Source organism: Colletotrichum costaricense (assembly GCF_030867565.1).
Source record: "Colletotrichum costaricense strain IMI 309622 chromosome Unknown Scaffold_3.1, whole genome shotgun sequence".
In the NCBI taxonomy this organism is placed as follows: domain Eukaryota; kingdom Fungi; phylum Ascomycota; class Sordariomycetes; order Glomerellales; family Glomerellaceae; genus Colletotrichum; species Colletotrichum costaricense.
The window spans coordinates 2528348-2556022 of record NW_026848232.1 but is presented as its reverse complement, the minus strand read 5'-3'; the positions used below and the strand labels follow the sequence as shown (position 1 = coordinate 2556022).

At 51.0% G+C, this 27675-nt stretch overlaps 7 protein-coding genes across 7 annotated transcripts; 3 read left to right on the top strand and 4 right to left on the bottom strand.

Annotated features, from left to right (window-relative positions):
• Window positions 1–4017: 4017 nt before the first annotated feature.
• Window positions 4018–4861, top strand: CCOS01_03690 (glycosyl hydrolase family 12; the record flags this gene model as incomplete). The annotated part of the gene is made up of 2 exons (XM_060451875.1): window positions 4018–4352; window positions 4462–4861. 2 exons carry the CDS (start codon window positions 4018–4020, stop codon window positions 4859–4861), a joined length of 735 nt encoding a protein of 244 aa, XP_060318140.1.
• A 279-nt stretch (window positions 4862–5140) lies between these two features.
• Window positions 5141–7639, bottom strand: CCOS01_03689 (uncharacterized protein; the record flags this gene model as incomplete). Its single annotated transcript, XM_060451874.1, has 1 exon — window positions 5141–7639. The coding sequence occupies one exon, from the start codon at window positions 7637–7639 to the stop codon at window positions 5141–5143; it is 2499 nt and encodes an 832-aa protein (XP_060318139.1).
• A 1406-nt stretch (window positions 7640–9045) lies between these two features.
• Window positions 9046–9456, bottom strand: CCOS01_03688 (uncharacterized protein; the record flags this gene model as incomplete). The annotated part of the gene is made up of 1 exon (XM_060451873.1): window positions 9046–9456. The coding sequence occupies one exon, from the start codon at window positions 9454–9456 to the stop codon at window positions 9046–9048; it is 411 nt and encodes a 136-aa protein (XP_060318138.1).
• Window positions 9457–13774: 4318 nt separating this feature from the next.
• Window positions 13775–15111, bottom strand: CCOS01_03687 (uncharacterized protein; the record flags this gene model as incomplete). The annotated part of the gene is made up of 2 exons (XM_060451872.1): window positions 13775–14021; window positions 14081–15111. The coding sequence occupies 2 exons, from the start codon at window positions 15109–15111 to the stop codon at window positions 13775–13777; spliced, it is 1278 nt and encodes a 425-aa protein (XP_060318137.1).
• A 6083-nt stretch (window positions 15112–21194) lies between these two features.
• Window positions 21195–21491, top strand: CCOS01_03686 (uncharacterized protein; the record flags this gene model as incomplete). The annotated part of the gene is made up of 1 exon (XM_060451871.1): window positions 21195–21491. A coding segment is annotated over one exon (297 nt), but the record flags the coding sequence as incomplete, so codon positions are not given.
• A 1382-nt stretch (window positions 21492–22873) lies between these two features.
• CCOS01_03685 (uncharacterized protein) lies at window positions 22874–24679 on the bottom strand (the record flags this gene model as incomplete). Its single annotated transcript, XM_060451870.1, has 3 exons — window positions 22874–22998; window positions 23053–24414; window positions 24499–24679. The coding sequence occupies 3 exons, from the start codon at window positions 24677–24679 to the stop codon at window positions 22874–22876; spliced, it is 1668 nt and encodes a 555-aa protein (XP_060318135.1).
• A 727-nt stretch (window positions 24680–25406) lies between these two features.
• Window positions 25407–26680, top strand: CCOS01_03684 (uncharacterized protein; the record flags this gene model as incomplete). Its single annotated transcript, XM_060451869.1, has 2 exons — window positions 25407–26015; window positions 26075–26680. The coding sequence occupies 2 exons, from the start codon at window positions 25407–25409 to the stop codon at window positions 26678–26680; spliced, it is 1215 nt and encodes a 404-aa protein (XP_060318134.1).
• Between the last annotated feature and the right edge of the window lie 995 nt (window positions 26681–27675).

Here is a 27675-nt window from a genome sequence, read left to right as displayed (position 1 = left end):
ATAGAAAAACTATAAATATAAAAAAAATATATAAGAACTTATTATAAACTTTTAGAATTTTTAATAACTTCTTAAGGAGTACTAAAATTAAAATTAAACTTAGAACTCTTCGCTATTACGGTATCCTAATTAATAATCCTAAAAATACTATTAGCTTATATTTTATAAGTTACTAAAAAAGTATTTTTAAAATCCTTAAAAAACTCTTTTAATATAATCCGACTCTTTTTAAATACTATTTGCTTTTAAAAATAAAAACGTTCTAATTTAAATAATAACTTATTTAAATTAGCTTAAACTTATTAATAAGCCTTAGCCTTTTTTTATAATTCTATAGCTCTTTTTTAAAACTATAACTCTTTTATTTCTTTTTTATAATTAAAATAATTAAACTCCGTTACTAACTAACTAACTATACTTAATTAGCTAAAACTTAGTAAATAAAAACGTAATATTTATAAATATAAATAGTATTAATAAACGTATTATATAAAATACTTAAATAATAGTATATTTTATAGATTTTAAAATTAAAAAGAACTAAATAACGGACCCCTTATAAATAATAATTTAAATAAAGTATTATTTTTATACTTTTATTAAAAAAACGAATAATACGTAATAATTTATAACGAGACGTAGCTATTAAAAATTTTGATTTTTTAATTTAATTTAATATCGTATTAGTATATTTTTTAAAAAAAAAGGAAAATACTTAATAATTCCCTAACTTAGGAATAAACGACTTATTTATAGGCCTAGAGGACTAGACTTTTAAAAAGAGGAGCTAATATTATAATTTAATATATATAATAAAACTAAGGTCCCGCCCCACGGGACCTATAGTAATTACTATACTATATATATAAAAGTACAGACTTAAGGTAACTCCTCTTAAAATAAAAAAACTATAAATAAGTTACGTAATTATAATTATATAATAAAATAAAAAACGGATATTTATAAATAAGTAAAATAAATAATTATAAATAAGTAGGACGGATAATTATTTAATAAATAATTGGATAATAATAAATAAGAATATTATAAAAAATATATTTATAAATAAAACTTATATATAGTATAAATTTAAACTGAGCTTAAAAATAGACTTTTTATAGCTTTTTTAATAATTAACTTAATATTAGATTTTATAATCGCTTTTAACTATTTTTATTAAGAACCTCTTTTAATAAGACTATGATTAATTACCGAAGCCTTACTTATTTTATAATTCATAAATATAGCTTTAGGGAAGCTATTTATAATTATAATACTATTTATTTAGTACTCGTAACCTTAATTTTTATTTATATACTTATTACGACTAGCTAGCCATAATATTTAGCCCTAATGTTATTATATATATAATTATCTAAGTATTTAAAAAAAGCTAAGGTCTTGTTAAGGTTAAAAATTTATAAATTAAAAAATTAATAAGCTAAACTCCTAAGTATATTTCTAAAGTTAGACCGCTTTACTATTACTAGGGCTATTTAGTTAACTTATTAAATAAAATAAAAAAAGTTATTAATAATTTTAAAATATTTTATAAGTAACTTAGTTACTTATTTAGTAAGTTAACGTTAGGTAATTTATATACGATTTTAAAAGTTACGAAACTAACTAAGAGAAAAAGTAAAAAGATATTTATTATTCAGATTTTGCTTAATAAAAACCCGCTTAGTATTCTTTTTAAACTAACTAGTATTAATGAGCTTTTTTTTATTTCGTTATTAATAAAAAGTATTATAGAGCGCTATTTTAAGCTCTAGTTATTATAAGTAATAAGTATAATTAGAGGACTAATTAACGATTAACTTATAGTTTTAATATTAAGTAATAACTATATTTTAAAGGATTTTAAACTAATTTACGGCTTCTTAGTATATAGGACGTTTATATATTTTTAATAGCTCGGTCTCGCTCTAATATAGCTATAATAAGTAAATTACTTTTTTATTAGTCTTTTTAATACGGTAATACTTAAGAAATATAAAGAAGTTAACTTTAGTTTAATAAGTATAATAATAAGGGCGTTACTTAACTAAGTAATTTTATAATATATATTTTTAGCTTTTAATAAGGGTAAGAATAGGCCCGTAGCGCTTAGCTATTAAAAATATAATTAGCTCTTTTATTATATTCGTACTTTTTTTAATAAAAGCCTATTATAAGGGTATTATAAGTATTTAACGAGGCCTATAATAAAAGTATAATTAGAGGTATAATTAATAATATAATTAGTAATTAAATTAGTAATATAATTAGTAAAAGTATAAGTAGTAATAGGCCGTAGTAAGTAACTAAGTTAATTACTAAATAGTAACTAGAAGTAGGTAGAGGTAGGTCGAAATAGGTAGTTAGGTAGGAGTAAAAAATAGAAAATAATCACTTACCGCCTTCTATATACGGTATAATTGATTATATAATCGAATATAATTGACTACCCGAAAAGGTTTAGTATAGGAAGCTAGCAGGGTTAGCACGGGCTAACGCAAGTTTAAAGTGCTCGAGTTTCTATGGTAATCACTCAGAGCCAACGCCAGCCAAGAAGAGTCTGGGAAATCAGATCGGGTGCGCACGTACGAAATGCACGTTGAAATGACAGGTCTCGAAGCCGTGCAGAAGCGAAATCGCATAGGCGCCGATCAAGCGAGCCCGTTATCGTTACCAACGCTGAACTAGATTAAAACGTCGAGAGATTTGGAATGAGGGTACACCGAGATTAATCTCTAAACTCCGTGCCTCCACAAAGCCAGCCGTGTACGTCCGTAGCATCAAGAGTGAAAGTTGTGAACCAAAAGTTCACACTCAATCTCCCCAACAGAAGAAAAGCAGCATTTCGCACGCAAGCGTGAGAAGAAGAACAGAACCCTCGCATCTCGCACGCAACGAAAAGCCTCCGGTGCGTTTCCAGTAAATTAACGCCCGATCGAATCCCGCCAATCGCGGCTACCAGATCCCGCCTTGCCCCAGCTTCCCAACTCCACCTAGTCGACTCTTCTCGGTTACATCGCGGGGACCACCCGGCGCAGCAGCACAGGTTACGGCACTCTAACCCCGCATTTTCCGCCGGCAGTCCATGCTGCTTTCCACGAGTGCCAGGGGAGATTATATCCTCGAATCCCGTGCGTTGAAAGCCATGCCGGGGTAGCTGTGGCGCCAAGTGACGCCGGTAATAATGAATAGAACTGCTGTGCAGTTACGCTTTGTAGTTTGTAGAAGAAAGAGATGCCGAAATAGTTCGGGATAAGTGACGGGCTTCCGCGAACATTTCAGAATACCTCAGAAACAGGAAATTGATCCTGATTCCAGGTCCTTATGACAGTTAATCAGATAATCAACTCAGCCATGAAGTTTTGCGTAAACGTCCCAAGAAACTTTAACCTTTGGACATCATCTCATCCACGGCCCCGGTTCTTCCTTCCCCACGTCACCAATAGCCGGGTTGCCCTGATTCGTGGTTCCCAAAACTCCCGAACTGGATGGATCTCGCCCGGGGTATTGACAACACCACGATGGGAGCCGCCAATGAAGAGCCGTCACCCTGGGCCTAGCTCACTGTCCGTCCTACAGTTCTGGAGAGTTTATATCGAGAGCGGATATGATCATCGTCCCAATTGGTAACCCGCCCGTGCCAACTTCAGGGGATGAAGACTCTCGTGATCACATTAGCATACCCTTCCGAGGCAATTGCGGAAGGTAGGCCCACGAAACGGGTTCGGCATTGGTGACGATTCGTGCGGATACATAGAATGTTCCCACATGGACTGTGATTCTGGCAGGAGGCTGCTTGTCAATGCCAGGGACCCCGCGCAAGAATAGAGGAATGGCAGAAAGATGCAGTCCGGGACCAAGAAAGTCAAGTTCAACATACAACCATTTACAGATACACCGAAAAGCAGGACATATAAAACTTGACCATCCTTCCCCGGTACCACATCTCGGGAGCTTCCAGCCAGTTCCTTATCCAATAATCACAACGAGCTTTCTCTCCGTCTCTGCCCATCCACCATGAAGTTCTCCGCCATCCTCGCGCTCCTCCCCCTGGCGCTCGCCAGCCCGACGCCGACGACCGTCGAGAAGCGCGCGACAACCTACTGCGGCCAGTGGGACTCGGCCGTCACGGGCACCTACACCGTCTACAACAACCTCTGGGGCATGTCCTCGGGTACCGGAAGTCAGTGCACCACCCTCACCGGCCTCTCCGGCAGCAACCTGCAGTGGTCCACGACCTGGTCCTGGTCCGGCGGGCAGTACAACGTCAAGTCGTACGCCAACGCCGTCGTCAACGTCAGCAAGAAGGCCCTGAGCGCGATCAGCAGCATCCCCTCGACCTGGAACTGGAGGTATGTCTTGTTACTCCGTCACTGTGTATTCCTTGTCCAAGAGAAAAGACCAAAGACGTTATTTACACACAAAAACCATCAAGGATGATGACCACTAACACCCCCAAAGCTACTCCGGCACAGGCCTCGTAGCAAACGTAGCCTACGACCTCTTCACCTCCTCCACGGCAACCGGCTCCGCCCAATACGAAATCATGATCTGGCTCGGCTCCCTCGGCGGCGCCGGCCCCATCTCCGCCACCGGCAGCGCCATCGCCACCCCGACCGTCGCCGGCCGCACCTGGAACCTCTACAAGGGCGTCAACGGCCAGATGACGGTCTTCAGCTTCGTCGCGCCCAGCAACGTCCAGAGCTTCAGTGGTGACCTCAAGGCGTTCGCGACCTACCTCATCAACAGCCAGGGCCTACCTTCCTCCCAGATCCTCCAGAGCATCGGCGCCGGTACTGAGCCGTTTGTCGGGTCGAATGCTAAGTTTACTACGACTGCTTACACTGCTTCTCTTTCTTGAGAGAGAGGCTTCTGATTGGGTTTCTGAGCAAAGTCATGTGACGTTGAATTGGGGGAGGAGGCCCACTGGAAACTGAGACAGACATGTGGCATATGGGAGGGCCAAAAAGAAAGCTGTTTTGAGGACCACATTTCGCTTCACTGTCCATACTTATTTCAAAACAAGTATATATCACAAATGACCAAAAGTTGCGCCTTCACACAAGAGTAGGACGGAACACTAGAAACTCGTTGGGAAAGAGAAAACTTGTGACCGAAAGGAAATTAGTTTTGTTTTTTCTCATCGCCAATAACCAGGCGCTCGATAGTGTGCCATGCTCTGCTGCGCAGAGACCTCAAGCCTTCCCGACCAGAAACAGTGCCGTGGCCCGGTGGTTGTGCCAAGTTCTGCCACGCCTTCAACGGCAGCCTTCTTCGCAGCCTCGTATGCTGCTCTTGTCTCGATACGAAACGCCTTGATGGCCTCTAGGACGTCCCGCATACCATGAAGCTCTGCCGCTCTGGGAGGTTTCAACTCTGGTGGCATGACAATGGCGTCCCAAGCCGCGTGGAATATGAGAACCCCTTCCGGCACGCCAGCTTTTACGTGCGCTGGGGTGGCTGGTCCCACTCTGCTTCTAAGCAGCGGGTTCGTCACAAGTTTCATATACTCGTTAACAGCATGGCGGTTTGAGCCCAGCATGCCGTCGCCAACCCAGATTGTCCGGTCGAATTGACTCCCGCCCCATGTATCACGGTAGGGTATAGACACACCCTGGATATCGCTGTAGGGGAATGCGCTCAGACGGACTGTGGCGGGCTGAGTGTGGTGCGTAGTGACTTCGTCCCCCGCTGTTGCTTGCTTTTTCCTTGTGGCTTCAGGCCGTAGCTGGGGCCGGCGCTCGTCGCCGAAGAAGCTGAAGCCCTCACCCTCGCCCATATTCAAGAGCTCTTCCGCATCCAAGTCGTCTGCGGCTGAAAATCCGGCTGGATCCTCAATGGGATCGGCTTCAAACTCTAGACGAAGATGACGCAGGCCATGCAGGAGTACTGGACTACGTCGCGATGACGATTGAGAGGCAGCCTTTCGGATCGCACGTTCCTGGAGACCACCCAGCGTGAGAAAATGCACAAGCTTGTCTATCAACGGCCCGTTGGAGCGACGTGGGATCTTGGTCAGAGTCAGAGACGTCAGCCGGGGGTTCATGTCCGGTTCGAATGTCTGTGGGAAGGCCATCTGAGATCGTTCCCTAACCACTGTCTCGGCTAGCCAGAGTCGTGCCATGGTTGACAGCCCATCAGTCTCAAGTGTCGGAATCTGCGTCACAAACGAATGGTGAATCCTCAGCACCCGCAGATTGGACGAGAATACGGGCCTAAAGACGTGCGCGCAGCCCAGAGCGCCGCGTAGAGTGACGTTCTTGGGCCATGGGAGGAGATGCTGCTGCTTCAAAGCAGATCCTTGGATTGGTAGAAAGAACGGAGCATCGCAGGAGAGGTCTTCCAGCTGGCCTTGCGAGCTACGCAGCAGTCTCTCCACACCTGAAGAAGTGATTTGAGTGTCTGAGATGTGCAGATGGGTGATCCCGGCGGGTGCAGAGCAGATGTCGAGGTACGGCACGTCTGACCAGTCAGGCACCGGATGATCCATGTCTCCCGCAGTTGCGGCCTTAACGTAGTCCACACTGTCTCGCCTCAACGGAGTTCTGCCATTGGCCCGCACTACTTCATCTTCTTGTAAATCGCGACCTGTAGCGGCTAAGTAAATGGGAGCATCCACGAAGTGCCGCTCGGCATCGCTAAAGGCTGCGCTCGAGTCGGATTCCTGGATGAACATGAATGGCCCAAATGTGTCGTTTCCTTGGTCGTCAAAGACAAGTTTGCCCTCAGTCATGAATCGAGACTGAGACCTCAAAGATGGACTATTGAAGCAAAGTGCAGCAAATTGGTCGAGAACACCGTCTGTGATTCTGTTTTCGCTGATATCCAGACTCCAGAGCGAGCTCTTGAAAGCCTGGAAGAGCATCAAAGCCATGGAGTCGTTGATCTCCCGACGTCTCACCTTTAGGACCTTTAATCTGCGTAGGTTGCGTCGTCCGTGAGCTGCAGCAATCAGAGGCTGCAGGGAACCTGGCAATCCGGAAACGTCTAGAAGGACCAGCTGCTGGAGCTTGTCCGATGCATAGAAGCCGTTGGGGAGTTGATTTTGACAATAAGCGACACTAAGAACCAACAGGCCTTGCCGAGAATCTGGTGGTGTCGTGTTTGCTTCGGACGCCGGGATGGTAGTCAAGAAGGCGGGGTCCGCCTCGGCATGCCCGTCTAAGAGGATACATCTGAGGTTCGGCAATGTCTTGGAGAGTTGACGCAGAGTGTGAGGTATTGTCCTGCTGCTACTGTCGGACGAGAAGTGGGCAGTGTCTTTTGCAAACTCGCGAAAGTCAAGCGTCATGATCAGAGCCAGGGTCTTCGGCCGCAGGCGCTGCATGCGGTCGAAGATAAATGATAGGTACCATTCCAGGTCTTTAACACCCCACCGAGATAGTAGCAACAACGTCAGCAAATGGTATTCCTTAGTTCGACGGGTGTAGGTTGAGACAAACATACCGTCACTTGGATCCAGTCCCAACCGTCGAACGGCGACTAATGGATCGTTCCAAAGGCGGGGCGCGAAGACGGCGTAGAAACGTTTATTCACAGAACAAAGACTAGTAAAGTCCTTGTCTGCGACGTATGGTGCCACCAACTCAAGCCAGTCGAGTTTACTGATAGCATCCTGATATGATGGCAGCGTGGCCATGATGGGGTTGGTGGCTTTGTTCACGCCTTCTAATCGAGACCACTTGGGACTCTCATGCCAGGATCATGGGGTATGTAGCAGACAATGAAACAGCTTGCTGCCTCTCTCTACTGGTTTGGGGGCCAGTCCAGGCCGAAATAGCCGCCGATGCAGAGAAGCAAACGTGGGTGCGTTTACTGCTAGACAATCTTGCTGGAACGAGATGAACGGGCGATACGTTACAGCGGCCGATCAAACAGTCGATGGTCGATGTGAAGCTTGCATTACGGACGGCATGTGCAGCTAGTCGCGATATGGAAAAGTGCGAATGTGGCATCCACGAGACCGAGGCTGGAAAAAAGAAAGTGGCGTGAGAGTCGTGAGATGGTCGTCGCCAGACATGAGAATGATGCGGATTCCGTTCCAGTGAACGATGACGCGCGGGCCAGATTGCGGCGCAGCGGGATATCGACAATTCTTTGAGGGCGGGCTGTCGGGGGTTGTGCTCGAGAGGCGATGCAGCGATGCTGGATGCTGAGAAGCAGGGGGCGAATGCAGGAATGAAGTCGAAGCCACGCCGGTTGGAAATCGTTGAGGATGACCTTCAGCAAATTTGTTTTGATGAAGTTCAACGACAAGCCGCAAGCGTCCCGAAGCAAAGACGAGCTTTCAGACGGGGTAGACACGTGGGTGACATGGGAGCGCCCGACGACAGTGGTAGGGTATGGGAGCGGTGCTGTTGTGGTGATTGTTCGCTGCGTGTGACGATTGTCGGGCAATCATTGCTGGGAGGCTGGGACTGGGCGTGTAAGATTGCCCCGATTGTTTCTGTCGCCTCACATTCAGTGATCTGCTTGCTCTGCCGTGTCTGCCTCCTTCGCCTGGCTTGCCTTGTTCTGGGCGATCGGTCGGGTGGTGTTGGTTGACGTCAGCAGCAACTCGAGGCTGTGGCTATGCATGCATGCATGCCAACACTGTTTGTCCGTACCGCACGTATCGCAGATGACCAAGGGTTTGTCTGTACGACTGAAAGGTAATATCCGTAATCCGTACACCGCAGGGCCAAGAGGTGTGGGAAATCCGAAGACAGGAATTCGCGGGGTTCGGAAAAGAATGCCGTCGTCAACCGGGCGAAAGTGAGGACCCGTGACCGTAGCGTGTGCTTACCTAATGTAGAGACTTCTCCGCTGGAAGCTGGATGGTCCCGAATTACCTAAGCGGTCATGAGATACGTACCTCGGGAGCCCCCGGCGTGTCCGGCGTCTTCTTCCCGTGGCTAACGCGGCAAAGCCGGCATTGGCAATGGACGGGAGTGCCGCAAACTCACGCCAGAGTATCCTCTCAGCTAACCTCGCAAGACGACATATCCCGAAGCTAACATTGACTTCGATAGTCCTAGTCTACGCGAGCCGAGTCCGTCTGATAGCTCACGCAATGCGGAGCCGTGAGCGGTAGGCGGGTCCGACCAGAAAAAAATGACAACGGCCAGGGTCCTTCCAAGCTTGCAAGCCACCTTCGGCGCTAAGTCTCCGGAGCTGCGCCCCGGCCTGGTGCCCCACACAGCCAATTGTGTCGGAGTCTCCACTCCGTGGCTCGTAAGCTTCCAGCCAATCCCGCTCCATCTGTACCCCCGCATCCGATGGTCCCAAGAGGTCGAGACCCGGCCGACAGCCGGCGCTGCCCCCGCATCGTCGCACGGCGCACCTAACGGCTTCCCACACCAAGGAAAAGTTCAGAGCAACCGTAGGTTTTCCCTTGCGCTTTGGTGACACCATCAGAAGAACTACGGACGCAGCTCCGTAGGTCCACCACACCAATGACCACACACCTAAGCTCATCCATTCAACAGCCCCCGAATGAGAAAACCATCCTCCTTCTGACCAGACAACCACCCGTCACGACATCATCTGACGCATCATGGTTTGTTATTCTCATCTCTGTGCGGCTAGTCAACCTCTTTAACATAAACCAAGGCACACATCCTAGCCACTCAGCTCCAAGCTCTCCAAAGTACCTCTGTCCGCGTAATGCAGCGCGAATGCCTGCGATAGACTCAATCACTGACTCATAGACCAAACGAACCTAACCGGAAACTCCAATGGATTGAGGCATATTCTAACGACCACAAACGATCCTCTGCTCTGCCGCATCTTGCTTGTCAAGCGTCGGTCCGTCCACCCGTCCCACCCTCACGCATTCAACTTCCACCGGACGGCATACGCTAAGAGAAACGACGAAAAGATGCCTCAGAAGGATTTGGCCTTGTTTTGAGAACGTTACCTCGGCACATGGACAACTGGCCGCTTCTTATCTCGTACGAACGTCGTACTCCCCGAAGTCGCAACAGCAGCCTTCTGCCTTTCGCTCTACAACTCCTGGTACCTTGCCTTGGTTACACAAGGTCCCACTGCCCATGTCTTTACACGATGAGATGCTGCAGCACACCAGATGCAGCGGCTACCCGAATTCGATGGGCTGCATGCTGCTCCCCTGCGAACGCCGCGCCCTCTTGGGATTTCCTTGTGCTTCCAGGGCACCAGGGGTGAGCAGAGGGCCAGAGGGGGCACAGGGGACACATGCATCTTGTCCTGACAAATTCCCGCTGTCCTACCTATCATTGTCCTGGACTCCTGCATGCTGGCCTGCCTGCAGCTTGCCCACCGACAGCGGACATTTTTGCATCTTCAGTGGAACGCTGCCATCCCATCCCGTGCGAGAGCACCAGTAGTAGCACCAGCAGCACCAGCGTCAGACCTCTCCTGGCAGGGTTTCCTGTGTGCCTGTGTAACGACGACGACGTCGACAGCGCTGAGCGACGAACCCCCTCCCCTGCCCATATCCCGAGAATATGGTCAAGATCGACGGTTTGACAGGGTCGCCGCAGGCTCCGAATGCCGACGCTCAGGCCAGCCTGACTGGGCTGCCTAGACACGCTACCACCCTACCAACCTGCCAACCTCTGGACCTGGGAACCCCAGCTGCCCATCCATCAGCCCGAACCTCGACTCATCTCATCTCTTGACCAGTTATTGCACCGGAACGGCCGTTCAGACAAGGTCACCAAGGTCTAGGCATTTCCGGGGTGGAGTGCTCCGTCAGTGCGTGTGTGTATGGAGTATGGTGTGTGTGTGTGTGGTTCAACTGCAGCACTGCTTAATCAAACACGCTTTGCGCCCGTAATACCGAGAGAAGCAGTGTTCAGTCTCGTCTCACTCTCTGAGATTGAGTTGTGGTCTTCCCCTGCTGCCCTGCTACTCACTTGCTCTCTCGCCTTTTGCACAGCAGAAGGCCCTGTGGTCCTGATTGGAATTTGCTGCTGCTGCTGCTCCTGCTGCTGTCTTTCATTGTCATGCAAACGGCTTCGGCTCGTCTTTCTTTCTTCGCCAATCAAAGCGAACCCCATCATGTAGGAAAGAAAGGGTTTACCACATGGGAATAGTCACACAGCACGCCGCCCTTCCCGACCAACCGTGAGGCTCCCACGATTAAGCACCCGTTTCGAAACAAAAGAGGCCAGACGGAGATTTCTCTTCGTCTTCTGTTGCACTTCGGAGTCACCTGTCAAATGTCGCGTCGTCCAGGCACTCTGGCTGCTACCTACAGGGCAAACCCAGGCTTGCCAGGCTACTAGTTCTCTTTCGTCCGGGGTGGCCCTGCTCAAAATGACCGACTCCCGCCTTTTTTCTGCCCATCGGGCATCGGCTTTTGACCCTGTCAGGCTTGCTGTCTCCTCCTCCCAAGTTCCTCCTCCTCTCTCCCCTTCGCCCCTGGTCGATTGGTCTCCCCTCCCCTGCCTCTGATCATCTTACCCCTGCCCATTCCATCATTCGCATCGGTTCGTAACCTTCGTCGCCCTGTCGAACCTACCTATCAAGAGGCCCCTAGATTCCAGAGCAACTATTGTACCACCAGGTCCCAACTTTCTGCTATGGATACCTCTTTTCGTAAAACCTCTTTTGCCCCTGCTTTCCCACCAACCCTATTTCGTGATCCCGTCAATCATCCCGATTCGCGCGGGACGTAATCCTGATGACGGAAGCTTGCCTGTAAGAATGGGGGCATTTTTTGAAAAACGCAACTACGGTTGAACTAACCGCACACGCCGATGAACTAAGCCATAGACCAGTATCCGTAGTTCCTCTCTCTCTATCTAGCCCACAATGAACGTTTCCCCAAAACCCTGACGGCCTGAACCGCACCGTTTGCCCCTCTCCTCCCCGCTCGCTCCCGGCTCTCGACTCGCGTCCCGGATCGTCCACGAGCCAAGGTCATGATGGGGTAAACTTACGAGAGCCTGAATGGGCAAAAAGAGGCAGAAGGAGAGTTTTCGTCTGAGCCCTGGTCCTGAACTAGAGCATGGGATAAGGTCATAAGAGAGGCTATCAAGCACGTTCGTCCCCATCATGAACCCTAACCCCTACCTAGTTCTCTTAGATGTTCTTCCTTGGCGGATGGAGCAAGAAAAAAAGCGGTGGTGCCTTGTAGTCTCGACTCTTGCAGCAGGAAAGAGAGGGAGAGGAAGAGGAACGACGCCAAAATCCGAGACAAGCATACCTTCGCTTTGGCCGTGCCTTGATCTTGACCCCCTGGCCCTGTCTATTCCATCACCCGTCCACGGTTCCACCTTGACCACATACGCGTTTGGAAGTGGGGAATCTGAGTGACCCGGGCAGTGATCGTCAAGTTCACCTACCGAGACGAGAATGGGACGAGAGGGGACCTCAGCTGAAGGCTGTCCGTTGTCAGATTGATGATTGCAACGCTGTTACAATAGTTACGCGTTGACCACTACTACGGTCTCCCACAAGGCCAAGATGATCCTACGAGATCGGGTAGTATCGAGCCAAAAATATCAGATATCACCTGCAGTAGGTATGCATACATCAAAGCAGTACCAAGATTCTGACGGGCAAAATCGTCTCCATTGAGTCTAGACTGATTTACTTTTCTGGGAGATGCAAAGACGTAGCTGAAGGATGAGATTCCCCGACAACTCAACATGTCAAGTCTACGCCATGCAGACGAGATGTGATAGAAGTTCGGATGCCACCTATCCTGCGTCGCTCTGCTCTCGGACTTCAGCTTTCTTCGTATCATCAGTACGTAAGGTAGACTGTTAAGTGCCTGGATGTAGTGATCAAAGACCCGTACTGGGGGAAAATACCGGGTTTCTTTCATCTTTTGATCTTCGAACCTTGTTTTCTCTCACATTTCTTGGTAGTGACAATCTAAATCGTAGAAACAATGGTAATCTCTTTCGTATCCTCGCACACCCAGTAGAATAGGGTAGTTATTCAGTACAGAGTAATAGACCGACCACTCCTCCCCTCCCGTGTCCCCATTTTTCGCCGTTTGAACCCCCAAAAGTAAGACAAAGTTGGCCTCCTTCCTGGTATCCCCTACTCCTAGTTTTCGCGCCAGAGACAGGATCTTCCCCTTTGGTATCCTCCTTCCCCTCTTTCTCCCACTCCCGCCAATGTTTTTGATTGGTACTCATACGACTTCGTTTTTGAACGTCTTTTCAATCGTTAAGAATATATGTAAATCTTGTGAGTTTTTTGTGTGTAGGTTGTAGTGTGTGTGTGTGTGTGTGGGTTGATATTTCTCCCCGGCAATCGTAAAAATGCATGTAAAGTCGTTGCGCAGGGACGGTTGGTGGGATGTGTTGACAACCTCCGATGGGAATTCCAAGCGTCTCTCTCTGATAAGCAAAAACATCCTTCCCAGTTTGACCCATACAGTAGAGAAACAAGTAACGTAGAAATAACACAAAGTGACAAAATACACCCAGACGGTTTGCCAAATATACGCCTAAGAAAAAAGGTAATTTTTCGTGCAACAGAATTATTACAGGTTGGAAAGGCAAAAAAGATTTGTGTTTGTTGCAGCAATGTTGCAAGGATGAGCAACATGCAGAGAAGTGGCGTTCGCATCCTCGTTGGGGATCCTGGGAATTGTCTTGGAAATGAAGAGAAGCAGCCTATCGCCATGGGAAATCCCGACTTGGCGTTTCTTGCTGCCCCTCTTTCTCGGCCGGAGTGGCTCTTGAGTTCCCAGTGGCCCCCAGGAAACGTCCCGTAACACCCCGGTTCGAAGTGTCTCACTCCAGCAGCGAAGCAGTAGAGATAGAGTAAGAAACTTTGATGTTTCTCTCTCTCAGTTCTTGTTGCTGCCGCTACTGCTGGGGCTTGAGCTGGTGCCCGTCTTGACGCGCTTGCGGCTCTTGCTCTGCAGGCACATCTCGTCGTAGAGCTTGGCGGCCTTTTCGTTGTACGGCGTCCTGCTGCTCTTGCCCTGCTTGTGAAGAAGGAGATGGGAGACAAAGTTGTCGCGGCGCTCCTTGAACACGTGGTTGCAATTTGTTGCAGGGCACGTGTAGAGCTCAACCTCCTTTTCGTGGGTGCTAAAACATGTGTTAGTGGCGTTGTAATTGTGAGTTTGAGCGATGAAGTAGATACTTACGCCTTGAAGTGTCGCTTGAGATGCTCCTTTCTCTTGAAAGTCTTGGTGCAGTCGGGATATGTGCAACGCTCCCGTCTGGGCGCCACGTGACGGACCTTCATTGAGCCGCACTCGAGGACGGAGCCATCCTGGTTGACCTGGATGGACCTCAGTTGCCGCAGTGCCTCCATATCGTTCTGGTTCTTCTGGAGTGCGAGAGTCTTGCGCTGGACCTCGGCGAAGAGCTTGCGCCTGGGGTCCTGGCGGTGGTGGTATGCGGCCGCTGAGGGGGGAGTGAGGCGGGGGATAGGGGAGTCTGTGGTCTCGCGCTTGACAGCGCTGCTGTTGCCGCCGTGCATGGCCTGAAGAGGCGACGTTGAGGGCGTAGCCTCATTGCCGAACATCATGATGGGGCTCTCGCTGCTGCAGGACCAGATGTGAGCGTTGCTGGGTGTGGAGCTCGGGAGGCCGCGGTGGGGAGTCGGCATCACGAAGGGTGATGAGCTCAAATCCGGGTGGAGAGAGTATTGCTCAGCATGGTGGTGGTGATGTTGTTGGTGCTGGTGTTGCTGCTGGTGAGGGTGAGGCGAGGACATGCCGGGCATGCAGTGGGAGTTGAGGGTAACGTGAAGCATTGTGTTGTAGTCGAGATGGTCCATGCCGTAGCCTGCACTCTGCCTCCTTGAGGGGGTGACATGTGTTGAGGCATACTGCATGGGCATCTGGATCTTCACCTCGTCGGGCTTGGGGAAGTAACCCTTGTGATCTTGTGATGGGGCATGGTCGAAGGTGAAGGAGCTGTGGGAGGAGAAGGAAGCGTCGAAGTCAATGCTGGACTGGCTGTGATCGTGAGGTGTTGAGCGGCCAGAGCGAGGAGTGAAGGGGCCGTTGGGGTCGTAGACAGAGGAGGCGGCAGAGAAGCTTGGTGTTGTAGTCCCGCAGCTCATGGAACCGTCAAAGCTAAAGCTGGTCTCGGGGCCACCAAAGGTCTCCATGATTCCATCAATGGAGTGGTCCTGCTCCTGTTGCCAGAGGTGCGAGTGCGACATCATTGTGTGAGAGTGTGTGTATGTTATTGATTGTTGTTGCTTACTCGCTGTTGTTCGAGAGAGGGGGTGAATTCGTTTCTGAAGAGGGAGCGAGTTGTCCGGTTAAAAGTAAGATGAAGAATGATGGGATAATGGAAGCGTTCCACAGACGAGCAGTCGAGGCAGTATTATATCGTGGGACGGAGGGGGACGGAGATGAAGATGACGCCCCTAAAGAGTGATGGACAGGTATATTCTCACAAAATGGGGAAATAGTGTCATCAATACACCAACTGGGAGAGACAGAGAGCCCCAGATAGGAATGTATCGAGGTCTGAGTACGTGATAGTGGAGGTGGAGTGGAGCGTGGGAGGGAGAGCTGCGAAGAGCCAGCCGGGGGGTGTAGGTGTGGGAAGAATGGGCGTGGAGTTTGAAGACGTGATGGTGGTGGTGGTGGGGGAGGAGAGGAGGGCAGAGACACACAGAGAGGGCTCTAATCTCCTTCGCGGGATCCACCAATCTATGGACGAGAGGATGGTGAGGGTCTAGAGCAGAAGAGCGTTTCTTGCGGCGGGAAGAAGAGGGTCCAGTCCAGTTCAGTCCAGTATGTTTCGTCGTCCCTGAGAAACAATGAGACGATCGCCCGGTCCATGAACGCAGACCCACGTACATATAGGTTTTAGATCAATGGATTAGCTGGACCAGGTACGGTACACTGGGCGGCTTAAGCTGTTGATCAAAAGACAAGCTCGAGCCAGTTGCTCTCTTGTTCGCCTACGATTCTTGATTCCGGCATGGCAGGCGAGAGACAGAGAGACAGAGAGAGATAGAAAAACAGGCTCAGGGCTATGCCTGTCTGCATGGGTTCTGAGTTGAGAAAGCAAAGAGTCCAAATCTGGAGCAACTGGCAGGGTACACAGCCGAGTCCAAGTTTGGGGCTGCTGGGATACGGATACATCATGATCAAACTACCCATTCGTCAAGCCCAGACAACCAAAATCCTACTCTATCTTAGGTTGCAGTTTGTGTGGATTACCCTTGTCTTTGGGGGGGTTCGTAGTGATCGAGTCAACTTTGACCGGGGTTGACCACGGCCGAGGAACTGCTGCCAGGCAGCTGGAGACTCGGAGAACCGACCGGGGGACGCATTCGACGAAGAAGAAAGAGTACCTGCATGAACCGCTTCTGCTTGTTCAAGGATCGCGGGTTGGTGAAGGGTGAGGATGATGGACGACAAGGGGGGTAGGGTGGATGGTTCACAATCCACACGCTCTTGAATCTTGGTTCGGAGACATGGCTCTATCGTCCTCTGTATCCATCTCTAGATTTGGACGTCCGAGCATTGCAAGACAACCGGTAGACTTCCACTGGTGAGGTCGGAAAGAAGCAGGGAGGCCGGAAGGGCCCCATTGTCAGACGTGAGAGCAAGAACGCGTCTCCGGTTTTCCTCCTACTAGCTGGCTAGCTATCAAAGGTACATGACACCGCGGGCCAGAAACAGCCCATGGCGAGCGGGACAGACAGCTGCAGTGGTGGTGGTGGTGGTGGTGGTGGGGTTCAACAGAGGACAGAGAAAGCGTATGTCTGTGAGATACCGGTAGCCTTGGGCGGAGGGGAAGGGGAGACTGGGATGAACGGGAGGCCGCGAGAGAGTGTGTGTGAGAGTGGGGACGCCCAGACGTAGTTGGCTGCCGTATATGTCTCTCAGCATCTGGCTTTATGTTTGAATGTGTGTAACCTTGGGGAATGAAGACATGGCTGTCAAGGAATGGAAGAAGTGATAACTTGATACGTACGACACTCACTGGCCGAGAATTTGGCCAGCTGTGGTGTGAGACATCAGGCACAGGCCTCCCCTCTGCCCCCCTGATGCAAGCTCTTCTGCCTTTGGGCAATAATCGGCTCTCTTCCTCTTCCTCTCTCTCTCTCTTTTTCGCTGACGATGGAGTATGTATGATGCAGTTGAGACACAGTGCAGAAAATGTGAAAAGTGACAAGGGCCTGAAGAGCAGGCCGCAGGACGCGAAGGAAGAAGAGAGAGGCAAGAAAAGCAAAACCTAGTAGTCCGGCGCTGTGGACCCCGGTCAAATCCGCATGCCATCTTGACACGGAGCTCGCACAGTGAGGTGGAAGAAGATTTACCTGACGTAAGGTAGGCATGCACATTTTCGCTTGGTACGGCATGGCTAGTTGGTCTCAACTTCTTTTCCTACTACTCTCTCTCACTGTTATGATGGATAATAGTGGTGGGTGAGTGAGTGAGGAAAAGAGGCGCTGAAACAGGGACGATGCAGATGAGAGATGTGCAAAAAGCAAAGATGAAGCGATTCTGAAGGAGACGGTCTCCAAGCCAGAGGGGACTAGAACTGCGAGAGGACCAAAACGAGTAAGAATGACCGGAATGTTGTGTGAGAAAGAAGCGCACCAAGGCAGAGAGCCATTGGCAAGAGATAGACGGCAAGCTTGCAAGAAAAAAGGTTGAGAAGGGAGAAGGCGGGAAAAAATGATGGAGCGACGGAAAGTTATCGTCCGACTCGGGTCGCTTGAGTCAGGGACGCACCGTAAGTTAACGACGGGCTGAATATTGGGCGATGTGAGATTTGATAGCGTTTCTTTCGGTGCTGGTGTTGCTACCTCTCCCACTCACTCACTCTCTCACTGTGAGCAAGGTAGTGTGAGTGAGATGAGAGAGAAGGATGGAGGGTGATTGAATTGACGAATGGGTGGGAGAATGGCAGAAACACACACACACCTGAAGGCCCTGGACACGGCAAAAACGGGCAGAACATGGGCCTGCCGCTTCTCCACCAACCAGATCGGTCAATTAGCAAGACTCATCGACGAGATGCCTGCCGTTGATCCCTCATCTCATTGGTTCCCAGCTCATGTGAGAAGCCTTTGATGCTGTGTGAGAGTGCTTATGTCATCTAATCTCATCTCATCTCATCCACCCTTTCACTCACGCCCTCCCCTCACTCATTGAGTTGACGAGTCCCATGTCTTCTCTCCCCCCATTCAAAAGCCTCGACACAATGGGAACACGACGAGGACCCTGGACAGCCCTTCCCAGAAAGCCACCAACAAGGGCTACGATCAAGGCACGCAGGCACGCTTGAAAGGTAAAGCGGGGATAGATTCAGACACCATTGACCATCCATGTTTAGACCCCCAAAGATCCTTGACAAGGGCAGGGCGGCTCATCAGTAAACCATCCACACCCACCCACACACACACACCCCTCTCCATCATCATATTCGTCGTCACCATATTCTCTCTCTTTTGCTAGGTATGTACTCCGTACGGCTATGTCTCTTTCTCTCCGCCAGGACCCATGTCGACCATCATTCTCATCTTGCCCACGCCCTAAGAGGCCCGGCGAGGTGCTCTATGCCTCTACGCCACCCCTCTCTAGCCTACCAACAAGTTAGAACTCCCGTCTGTGGTGGCTCGCCGGCTCGCCGCCTGGGGCTGGCTGTGCCGCTGTCCACTATGTCTAGACGTCCTTCAATCTTTCAGTCTGGGCTGGTCCCCGGCACTGCTGCACGCTTGCTGCAAGTCCTCCGATTCCTGGGACGAGCTATAACCTGTCGGCCAACCTTAGTCTCCGATGCTTTGGGAGGCTTTTTTCTTGCGCCCTCTCCGGTCCTACGTTAGGCCCGGGAAACAGGACGGACGCCAGACTGATACAGACTGGTTCGAGAGGGCAGAGAACGCGAAATAGAGTCAGACGAGAAGGACCCTTTCAAAACATTTGGTCCAATGTTGACCAGCCACAGCCAAAGGGAAGGGCAAGGCAAACTATCAGAAAATGCTAGCGTCGTCGGCATCTGATCCAGCGTTAGCAAAGTAAGAAAAACACACACTCGCGTCTAAACAACACGCGCTACTTGGCGCGCCGCCGTCCAAAGGGATCCCCGCTGAACAGCCTCGCGCGCCCCCCCAATCCCCAGTCGTCCAACTCAGGCACCCGAGAATCCGTGCGTCTGCCGCCTCGTCCGTGTGTCTCTTTTCTCGGTCGTCAAAATCGATTGTGGATAGGTATCCGTAGTGGTCTCCATATCGAGTGGTGTGCCTGGCCAGTTCCAGCAGCCGGCGAGGAAGTGGATGATGGGAGGATGGAGGATGGGCAAATCCCCTCTCTTCGCAACCCAGCACCGCATCGCATATGCTAGATGGTGAATATCCCGTATGGATATCGCCAAGCAAAGAGAATCTGTCACTATTAACCCACTTTGGCTCTCTGCATCCCCCCTGTCGAGCTGCAGTCAGTTCGCCCACATCCGTGATCGACGTCAAGCTGCCGGACCCGAGACTGTCGCTCAGGTGGACAGGGTTGCCCATGTCCCGCTTCCTCCCCCCCATATGCCATGGTTATCGTACGCATTTCCCCTTCTCACCTCTTTCTCGCTCTCGCCTCTGTCTCTTTCGGATTTCCCATCCCGCACCGATCGCCATCACGGCTCACGAGCGGCCCCGAGCTTCCTGTACTGCTGTCAAATACCTGGCAGATCACCCGGCCTGGTGGGGAAGCGGGCATGGGGGAGACGCGAAAGCCCTGGCCAAGATGGCACCGGGCAAGGCAGACGTGGAGAAAGAGGACGATCCGCACTCGCTATCTCACTCCAAGATAGGAACCATTGTGAATAGGACGGACCAGAATGGGATCCCTTCACTGCCCCTCCTCCATCAAATATCACCGAAGTCATGACGGGAAAGCTGGAGGCGTGCGTGTTTGTCGTGCTTGTACCTGGCGTCGTCGTTGTCGGCTTGTGCTTGGCTCCCTGTCCTCGTCAAGGTTGTCCCCCCCGTTCACCCACCGTTCCCGCCCAGCCTCTCACACAGATCCAATCCAATCACTCAATCCAGGTTAAAGCTTATACGACCTTAATTCGGACGAACTCTTTCCCACCACCACTACCACATGGCCGCTCTTTGTTCAATCCCGCACGGAACCGTTTCTCGCTCCCATCGGATTTTGGCCAAAGGGCTTGGTCCAACGGTCGACGATCATCATCACGACAACGACGCCGTCAGTGCGAATCGTCCGATTTTGACAACTTATTTCTGGGACAAAGCGCACAAAAGATGTTTCCTCCCATACAACGACAACCGTTCAGGCCGTGACTATCCCCATAATACCAGTCAGTACGTCTAGCTCGATTCGTCCCATCGACATATCTGTGCAGTACCCGTACGCTTGTATTAGTCTCCTCCGCGGCTCTCAGTCGGCTACACAACAATAAGCCGTCTTCCTTGAAGTCCCTAGCTCCAGGTGTCTCCAGGTGCCATCGGCATCCTCTTCTTCTTGTTCCAAATTCCATGATTCCAAAACCCCATCCGCGCCTCCGACGTTAGTGGCCCATGTTTCGTGTCCCTTGAACAGAGGCGGCAGCCAAGGGAAAAAAGGGCAGTCTAGCAACCTTCGGCCGTTAGTCCACCACCACCACGACCGTACAAGAGAGTCTAGAGAAGGAGGGGAGGGAAGAAGTGATACAGGACTACCGGTTCAAACGAATTGACTTTCCACAAGGTCTATCTGTCTGTCTCTTTGCGGCTTTCGCCGCTCCGCAGTCTGACTCTCCTCTTTTTTGCCCTTCTCACAGTCTCGTAGACACTGTCGAGTTCCCACAACGCGTGTCAAACGAGACCTGTCTTTTTTTTGGCGTTGGCCTTGCAAGAGAAGTCTTGTGTGAGGCTTCAAGAACTCCATCCACACACACAGAATCACATTCACGCAGCAAAATTTTCGTTACTTTTCTTGATCCTCAGCACACGCGAGAGGAATGCTCACGTTGGCCCCCTTTTTCCTTGTTATGTGTAAGAAAACGCCCGCCCCCCAATCATGACGCGTGGGAGGTCTCTCCCATTGTGTTTCCAACGTAAGGTAGATAGACAGAGGGAAAGACAAGTAAGAGAAGTTTTCGCCTTGCCACGACTTCTCATGAGGAACGCAACAACTCTCGCGCGAGCGACGCAGGCTTTTGGAGGGGTCTCACCATCGTGGCCCGCGTAACCCGCGTTCCTGGCCGGAGCTGGGCCGTCGGTCTCGCTCGGCCACCCTCTTTCCTGCCTGTCCCTCTCTTTCTCTCGCTCTCTAGCATTCTAGCTCTATCTTCTCCGTAACTACCGTATCAAGTCCCTCTTGCCCTGGACCCCTCTTTTTTTTGCCCACATCCGCCCGCCGCCGCCGCGTCGTCTGGTTCGGATTGAACCCCGTTAGCCTGGACTCAAAATCGATCTCTGTACTACCACAAGGCACTTGCGATTCAGATGCTACACTAGAGTCCCATCATTGCTTGCCCTTGGCCCCTCACTCTCTCACACACTCAATGGACTGTTGCCCACATCGTTTGCCCACATCTTCGGCCCCCCTTGAGCATTCGGTCCAGACAAGGTCAGTGTAAGTAAGTTCGGCGAAGTGCCCATCCCGCCAACTTGGGACGAGCAGATGACAATGTTCCGAGGATTTTTGTGACCTGTCACTTTTCTCAAGGTGCCATATGCAGCAGGCCAAATTCCCGATATCAACATCGAGGACACGCTAGACCCGCTTAGACCGTAGCATCATCTGCTGAATGTCTCTCCTCGGGCCTCTCGAGTGGCCCCAATATTGGTGATCCTTGCAGAGTCAGTTTGCCCCTGGCAGATGGGCTGATTCTACAGAGGCCCTCCCCAAAGTCCCATCTCTCCCACTCTCGCCGCGAATCTCTCGCGCTTTTCTCGCTCGGTGTGTGTGTGTGTGAGTCTATGTGGATGTCTCTTGCCCCTGGCGTCCATTGTAGAAAAGAGGTTATGGGCAAATAGCTCGTCCACCATACCCGGCGTTAGGAGATCAAGGGGGAGGATGTTCTTCGCGATTGCGCCCTCTTCTGCAGCTATCCGGAAGGAGAGGGGAAACTCTGGGGATGAAACCATTACCTTGGACCGTTCCAATTGAGGGGTTTTCGGACGCTCTTCCGTGGTTTCTGCAAGCTATTGGCAAACTTCGTCTGATGTCCCATCGTGTCCGAAGAGAAAGTCGTTCCACTTCGTGCCTTTTGGGAAGGCTCACCAGCTCCCTAGTTTACATATGCTACTGCAGTCAGGCCACACACGAAAAGCCTCTTTCGCCTCTTTTTTGCTCGCTGAACAAGACCTGCTAGAATGCGCCCTTCGAACCTCTCTGGAATTCCCAATCGAGCCAGAAGCTTCCAAGACAATCGCCCCTGACGAGCTGGCTAGAGCCTTTGGGGGACTTACACGAGCTTCAGGAATGCCATTGTCGTGGACCAGGCGGGCGAAGGTTCCACTTCGTTCGTTACGCGTGAGAGCGGTTCCTGGCTCCCGTTGATTCCGCGGGGTGGGCTTTGCTCTTCCAGCCCGCCGTCGCGATTCTGCTGAATGTCTGCCGGCTTACTGTCCATCTTCCCCGAGGTATCTGATGGATCCTCTCGTTCCCACCGGACCAAGAGTAGAGTTCGACTAGGACGACGGGTGCCCTCGAGTACCTACTGATTGTTCGTCGTTTCGCCTCCGGACTTTGTCGGGGATCCCGCATTGCCGGCAGTTGTCCACCTCCGTCCCCCATCCGCGGGTTCGGCCTAGTGAACACTGGTTCATCCTCCACGGTGGCTAGGGGAAAGTTCTCGTTCCCAATACTGTCATCTCATCCGGGTAGCGTATATGATATTCTAGTTTGGCGTAGGTCAGCGCAGGGCAGAATACGATGGATCACCAGAGAAAATTCAGCAGAGGGGCTCGGTCCAGAATTGCAGCGAAGCATAATCGGCGAAAAAATGCCTGAAGTTTATTCCACTGCCTCCTCGTTCTGGGCCATGATCTCGTTGTCCATGTCTTCCAGCACTCCCTGCATCTCCTCCTCGGTAGCCTCCAAGCCATCGGAGCTCATGAGTTTCGTGTCCTTCTCCTCAGCTAGGGCATGGTCAGCTATTATCATGTATTATGTGGGACATGGTTTGGACTTACTCCTGGCCTCAACCAGCAAGTTCTCCTGAACCTCGACGTTTGTCAAGACTGAGTTGTCCCCAATGACACAGCGCTTGCCAAGAATGCACCTCGTAAGCTTGCAGTTCTTGCCCACCACGGCGCCTTCCATCAGTAGGCACTGTGACAGCTTGGCACCCTCGTTGAGCTGGCAGCCGGCTCCGACAACGGACTCCTTAATGGCCACCTTCTCTTCCACTGTGACGTTCTCTCCGACCAAGCTGTCGGCCTTGGTGATTGTCGTTCGGCCCTTGACGCCCTCAGGGTACGCCACCTTTTTGGCGTGTGCGAAAGGGGATGCTGCCTCGCTACCAGTCTCTTCCACTGAGGGAACCTTAGCAAGTTGTAGTGATACATTCAGGAGTAATTGAGCTGTGTCTACACGGCGTATCATGGGTGCGTCGGCTCCAGAAGGATGTACGTATGCGATAATCGGTGGTACGTTGAGCGAAGCTCCCTGAGGATTTGTGCCGTCAAAGTCTTTAGCATCGAGAGCATTATCGTCAATGCCTCTGCTGGGTCGCAGCTCTTCAGGGTCTTCGTCTTGGGGCGACGAGGCGCTCTCCTGCAGTGAATCATCGTCGTCGCTGTCGTCTGCCTCTTCCTTACGCAGAACCTCGTCCAGTTGAAGCTTTTCCGCAAGACCCTTCTGCCAGGTTGCCTTGGCCCACCAGCCAATGACATCTTCGCCGATGTTTTCCAAACGATTATTCTTGTCAACAAAGTCCATGATCCATCTTGGTAGAATGTACAAATGCGCGTCTCTGTGGGTCGTGAGCATCTTCAGCCGAGGATGGCTGCGCAGGAGACCATGACGGACAGCGAAGCCTCTCCGTGTCTCCATGAGATCCTTCAGCGAGTCTGTGGGTATGGACGTCACCAGATTGGAGAGGTTAGGGAGTAAAGATCCTTTAGGGGGCGCAACGGGGGAGGGAGTCGACGGTGTTACTGCGATGAAGTCCGTCTCCTCTCCTTTGACCGGAGTTGCCGTCTTCGTCTCGTACCAAACGCCCAAACCGCCGCTGAAGGGGCTCTGTCTGCTTCCTGAATACTTTGGCGCGCTCAGCAAGTCTGACATGCTTGCGCCCTTGACCATCCATGCCTGCAGCAGCTTCTCGCCGGCGACCTCGCAAATGAGATCGCAGGGAAGGACGACAAAATCGGACTTGACAAGTTCCTTGACCTCAGGCAGGCGGAGGATCTCAGCCGTACCTGTGGTTTGGTCCAATTCCTTGGGAGCAAGGATGTCTGGTCTCGGCAGGGGAAGTGCTGTCAAGTGAGGGTTGGTGTTCAGGGCAGTGGTCATTGCTGCTTCTGCAGATGCCGGGCAGATGAGAGTAATGTCTACAGTAGTCAGCCTCATAATTTCCATGACTAATGGCTACGGTGAGAGCTCATGATGAGCCCAGCAACGAATGAAGCACCTACTTGTGACGCCCATACGATAGCAGAAATCGATGGGATACCAGACCATGGGCCGATTAGCAATGGGCAAGAGCGCTTTGGGGTTCTCATCGGGATTCGAAGTGAAGGTCGGGAACGAGGATCCCGGGCCGCAAAGGACCAAGGCTTGAAGCCCTGGTGAGGGCATCGACACAGCGTGGGGCATCTCGAAGTGATTTGGCGGGGTATCTCGATTGCGACAAGTGACTGCAGCAAGAGATGCCGGGGTGTGAGAGCGTAGAAACTGGGCTGTTGAGATGTGCGATGCAAGATCGATTCGTCTCGGGCCTAGTTGAAGCTAAGGTTCTGTAATGCCCACACCAATGCCGGTTCAATAACCCGTTTCTTGATATTTTTGTCTGCGCGCTGAAGGAGTCATCGCCAAAAAACGACCCGCGACCAATCGGCAGGGACCCACTATTGACGTTGCGCATCAAGGTGGGATGGTGCACGTGATTGTCGGTATATCCTCGGTCCGGCTGGCGGCTGCTCACCTTGGCTGACCCAGGTGAGAGATTTTGGCCCGGCAACCAATGGCAACACGGCCAACCTCGGGATCCCCCCTGGGCCTTAGCTCCTTGCCCATTCAATTCCCCCATGTTGATGTTCCCCCAAGACCAGCCACCCGAGCTCGCGACAAGTGGGTGATCTATAGCCCACCCCCCCATTTGCGATTTCCTGTCTGTTGACAACATCGAGAGCCGAAGCACGACTCAACACCGACGATTGCGATACCATTAGCGAATTCACAGACAAACCCAGCCCGACCACGGACGCAGCCGCCCGAATCGCTTGACGAAACTCGATAAGTTCGAGTACCTTGTATTTACACAAACCCACATCTTATATATACCTAGGCTACGTGCCTAAGTGCAATGGTTGCGTCCAACTAAATGTCGTGGCCCAACGATCAGAATTCTCGGAGGCGAGGGGTTTGGAGCCATTGGGTGCCGCTTGCAGTTACTGTGACTGTCGCGACAGTCGGCATCGCAGCGTGGGTATGGAGTCAGCGCAAAGATGAGGACGACACGCCCGAAAACGAGCAGTACGCCGACCTCGACTACGACAATGCAAACTATGGCGACAATCCTGCGTATGGTACTTCCAGAAGACCCAAACCCCCATCCAGCAACGTCGGAACCGAAACATACGGCACGGCCGAAGGACCCCGAGATGCACCCGGGGATGGTCTGGGAGCAAGGATGTCTGGCGCATTGAGGCGCACGCCCAGCCCCCAGCAGTTCCTCGATGCTGCCGGGAAGACAGTGACTGCTGGCTTCGCCGCCGCCGGCGCTGCAGCCGGTAGGGCATTGGCCGCCATCAGGGAAGAGGACAAGAATGCGTACGCTGACCATGAGACATGGTCCGAAGAAGCGGATGCCAGAAAGGAACGATCTTCCGGGCCTAGAGACCCCAGCAAGCGACGAAGGACTGTTGCCATTGTGGTTTCCGCGGACAGCCATGGTGACGACTTTGACGAAGATGGATTCCATGAACACGCCGTAAGCCCATCTCTGTTAATTGCCATAGGTTCCGAAGCGCCTCGCTGACTCCTTTACAGTCCATTTTGTCGCATATCCCACGCTACACCAACTTCAACGACATCAAGCTCTTCGTTTTGATCTATGCGCCGGGTCTTAAAGAGACGGCGGGCGAGTCTACTAGTAACCTTCCGCCACCGTCGTTGAGCTCGTCCTTCTCTAACATTGAGCACCATCAAGCCCAGACGCCTGGTGAGGAGTCATCCAAGAGCCCCTTGATGAACCCTTCGCCTGCGAACCCTGCCTTCAATGCTGTTTACTCCCAGGCATTGGCTTTGGTTGAGAAGGAGACCATGGTGATGCCTTTCACTACGGCCAACGGGCACACCCATATTCTTCGCCATCTCCAGCCCGAGATCATCTATCTCCAGGAGTCTCTTGCAGGCGACAACGGCGCCATGGTCGCCAATCTCCAGACCTGGCTGCGCCACGATATTATCCTTGTTGTGGGTGCCGAGGGTGGTGGCGGTGGTCTTGCTGATAGCGAGTCTGAGGCAGAGAGGCCTGGCAAGGAAGAAAAGTGGTGGCAGCGATCGGACCGCGTGGGACGTGGCCGAGGCGTTGTCGTCGTTGACGGCATGCGGGTCCATGACGACTGGGCCCGCCGTGTCCAGGGCAAGGAGTAAATATTCTCTCCACTGTATAAACGAAGACTTCCAATAAGGGAAATCTGGTCTCATGGGAGGAAAGAACGGGTATGAAATGTGTGTTTTTTATTGGATTGGTATATACCACGAGATATCATGTAACGTTTTCATGAGCAGATAGGTAATTGACCGTTGCGACGCGAGATGAAAGTGTTTTGATAGTGCATTATCTTGATGACAAGCCCCTAAACATCATTTGCAACGTGATGAATATGATGTGTCACACTATTTCAACCTTTATACATCCGTACTATCTCCAAAATTGTCGCCTACACGGCCTCTTGCAAGAAGTTCTGGCGTGGGAGATTGCATGAGGCATCATATTTTTGTTATGATACAATATCTTAAAAACAAATAAAAGAAAAAGAGTAAAAATTTCACTCCTGACCTGCGCATGAGGATGGGGCTCATATAGTCACTGTAAATCTGACTAAAAGGACTACTCTTTTCCAGCAGCTTGATTTTAATTGGCATATACCTATTGCTGTAGCTTCATATTCACTATCTAGACAAATCAGCAGTGCATTTCGAGGCTTGATACTCTCAATATCTTTGGATGCTGGAGTACGTACCGTTTAAACACTGTACCGGCACTGTGATCCGTGCGCCTATCCGGGGTTTTGCCTGAGGCTCTGCTTTGCTCCACGCCCGCGTCTCCGTCTCGGAGACTTGCGGCGGCTCCTCCTTGGACCTTTCTCCGACAGGTCTCGCGGAAGCCTGACTACATCCCAACCCCACACGCTTGGAATCCATCCATCAGGGCTGTTGTGCATCTTTCCGTCGTCTTTTTCCTGAATTCTAACTTCGTTACCTTTTGATCCTCCGCCGAGGATATATTCGATACAATTGCGACCGCGCCTTCGACATCAATTACCCTGCTCCACGTCGACGTCACCCGATCTGTCAACGCGCATCATCCACTCGACCACCCCCGTAACGAACCCCATCACGATCGACGAGCCGAATATCTCATT